Source organism: Numida meleagris, chromosome 1 (genome assembly GCF_002078875.1).
Source record: "Numida meleagris isolate 19003 breed g44 Domestic line chromosome 1, NumMel1.0, whole genome shotgun sequence".
NCBI classification, from domain to species: Eukaryota; Metazoa; Chordata; class Aves; order Galliformes; family Numididae; genus Numida; species Numida meleagris.
In genome coordinates this window covers 77,383,739-77,386,434 of record NC_034409.1, presented here as the reverse complement: position 1 = coordinate 77,386,434, position 2,696 = coordinate 77,383,739, and the positions used below count along the sequence as shown (strand labels likewise).

The following is a 2,696-nucleotide window of genomic DNA, read 5'->3' as shown; positions in this document are numbered from 1 at the left end:
TGACTCCTCAGAGCTGAGCATTGAAGAGTGGCCAGGATCAATCAAAGAGTCCAAGATCATCTCATATGTGGTAAGGATCGGTAGCATTAGCCTTTAACCACTCGTGGTCTAGCAAGATCTCATTGTCATGATGAATTTATTTCCTTTTCGCTCAGGCCTATGAGTTCCTTACACACTAGAATAAACTCACATAACTTTCTGTTTGCTTTTTATGTAGGGAACTGTCACCAAAATACTCAATGCCCAAGCTGGTCTCTATGAGCTCGATAGCAAAGTCTGTTTGTGCCTTGCTTACCAGCAGTTGCTGAACTCTGCACGCGGAATCCAACCAGGAGCATGTGTGGAGGTAAAGTTGGGAGACTTATGAGGTGCAGTGGGGTTGATCTTGGTCAACCGTCAAACAGGCTGCTCTATTACTCCTCTTCAGGCAGACAGGGGAATTAAATAATAGGGGAGAAAAGAGGGCTCGAGTAGAGAGGGAGATCACTCACCATCACAGGCAGAACAGACTCAAATCGAGGAAGCTTAATTTATTGCCAGTTAAAAATAGAGTAAGACACTGAGAAAGAAAAACAAAACTCAAACCACCTTCCTTTCATCTCCTCTTCTTCCCAGACTCAACTTCGCTCTATTGCTCCTGGCTCTTCTGCGTCCTCTCCCCCCGCTCCCCGCACTTGAGTTGTACAGGAGGATGGGGAATAACACTTTTGTCTCTGCCGTTCCTTCTTTCTCATACTCTTACCCTGCTGTAGCTTGGAATTCTTCCTAAGGGCAGCAGTTCTTGAAACACTGCTCCTGTGGGGTCCCTCCATGGGCTGCAGCCTCCTTCAGGCTACATCCACCGCTACACTGTGGGATCTTCCATAGGCTGCACACGGAGATCTGCCTGCTCCACCATGGGCCTCTCCTCAGGCTGTAGGGAACTTCTGCTCTGCTCCTGGAGCACCCTCTGCCCTCCTGCAAAAACCTGGATGTCTGCAGGGCTATTTCTCTCACATTTTCTCACTCCTCTCCCCAGTTGCTGCTGTGCAGCACTTTTTCCCCTTCCCAGAGGCACACCTAGCATCGCTTGTGACACAGCTCTGGCCAGCAGCGGGTCATTTTTGGAGCCAGCTGGAGCTGGCTGTTACCTGACTTGAGGCGGTTGCTGGGCTCTGCTCACAGAGGCCACCCCTGTAGCCTCCCTGCTACCAAAACCTAAAGCATTCAGTAAAAAATACGTAGGCCCCAGGGGTGGCTTGCTAGTGTGCGTGGGTCACCAAAAGACTGCAGGAACACTGGAACTTTTTCAGCAAGTCCCTGAAACAAAATCAGGGATTTTACTTAACGAACTTGGTCACGAAAGTTGAAATGCTAATTATTTGATTCCTCCTCAAGCAGTGCCAGGTCCTTCAGGCCTACTGGGTTTACAGACCATCCAGCAGAGTGAAAAAGGATTTAGAGTGGGGTGGTGGTTTGGGAGAGTGGTGGCAAACTGTACTCCTCTATTAAGTCACAGTGTCTGTTTTATTTCAGCTCATCGATGTCCACCTCCTACAGAAGCCTCTGGCATCCTCTCCTTTCATTGTACTTGGTGCCTGCTTGCACAGCACTGTCATGCTGAGGAGTTTTTCAAGGCTCAGCACTCCTTACCAGCCACCAGTCACCTCAAGAAATCTCTACTTACAGCTGCTCTTCCGCTATAATCTTGGTATGCCGCTGTACCTCTGGCTGGTAAGCCTTCTGGAGACATTTGAGGAGAGGTGAGGACAATTCTGAAATCGGGCTGTGTGCAGATGTGCTTTGTAAGCTACCTGAGCACCTTCCAGACCAAAGGTTCACAAAACTTCTGTGCTTGGAGACTAATGGCAGCAACAATTGTGTCTGGTGTACTGACTTAAGCTGTTTATCTGGATTTCACATCATATGAACCTTCTACGTTGTAGTTGCTCTAATGAAGAACTTACGTACATTTTTCAAGTGCGCGTGCAGTATGCCCACTGCTTTCCGTAAGCTGCAGAGCATGTGCTGACCTGTACCCACCTACAAAGCTTTGTTCTGGAGTATGGAAGCACAGCAGGGACGAGTGCCTTCCAATCTGATTTGCTTGGCAAATGAACTTGGGCACTGAGGCTGAAGCTGGAAGCTGCTTCTACAACCAGATTACAGATGATACAAAGACTCTTATTTCCTAGCTGCTCACAGGAGCAGCAGCAACTGCTCAGTATTATCAGTAATGTGAATACTTGTTTGAGAACCTCTGCTCTAGCAGATTTTCCCAGATGTGCTTATGTCTGTGGAATTTTTGCCATGCTTTCCAATAAAACAGCTTCAGTTCTGTTCCCAGAATGTTGCTAGCTATGAGTTTCATTTTTTTTATTACGTTTTCTGCTTGCTTTAAATGTGATTACTAAGTCCTCCTACTGCCTGGAAGTTGTTCCAGTGATTTAGTCCCTATCTTTTTTTACTTGATTTCATCTTCTGTTATTAAAACTATTTTGACTGGCAGTGTGATCACTTGTGGGTGTTCAGAGTGGCGAGGTAGACTTCTGAAAGGAGCCCAATGCAAGGAAAATATCAGAACAAGAGCAATCTGTGGTTATTTTGTTCTGTCTTGTGACTTTTGCATCCTGTGAAAGAAAACCAAGTATACCTAACATGAATAATGATATCAAGCTTAGCTAAAATGCATGAAGATCCATTTGTGTAACTTACAA

General features: G+C 46.3%; 1 protein-coding gene across 1 annotated transcript in view; it reads left to right on the top strand.

Annotated features, from left to right (window-relative positions):
• Window positions 1–2,696, top strand: part of CTC1 (CST telomere replication complex component 1) — a gene marked incomplete in the record, with an annotated part of 12,402 nt that overhangs the window by 5,665 nt on the left and 4,041 nt on the right. Inside the window, 4 exon segments of the mRNA XM_021397386.1 lie at window positions 1–70; window positions 218–346; window positions 1,516–1,745; window positions 1,926–1,988. Coding sequence (XP_021253061.1) covers window positions 1–70; window positions 218–346; window positions 1,516–1,745; window positions 1,926–1,988 — 492 coding nt within the window.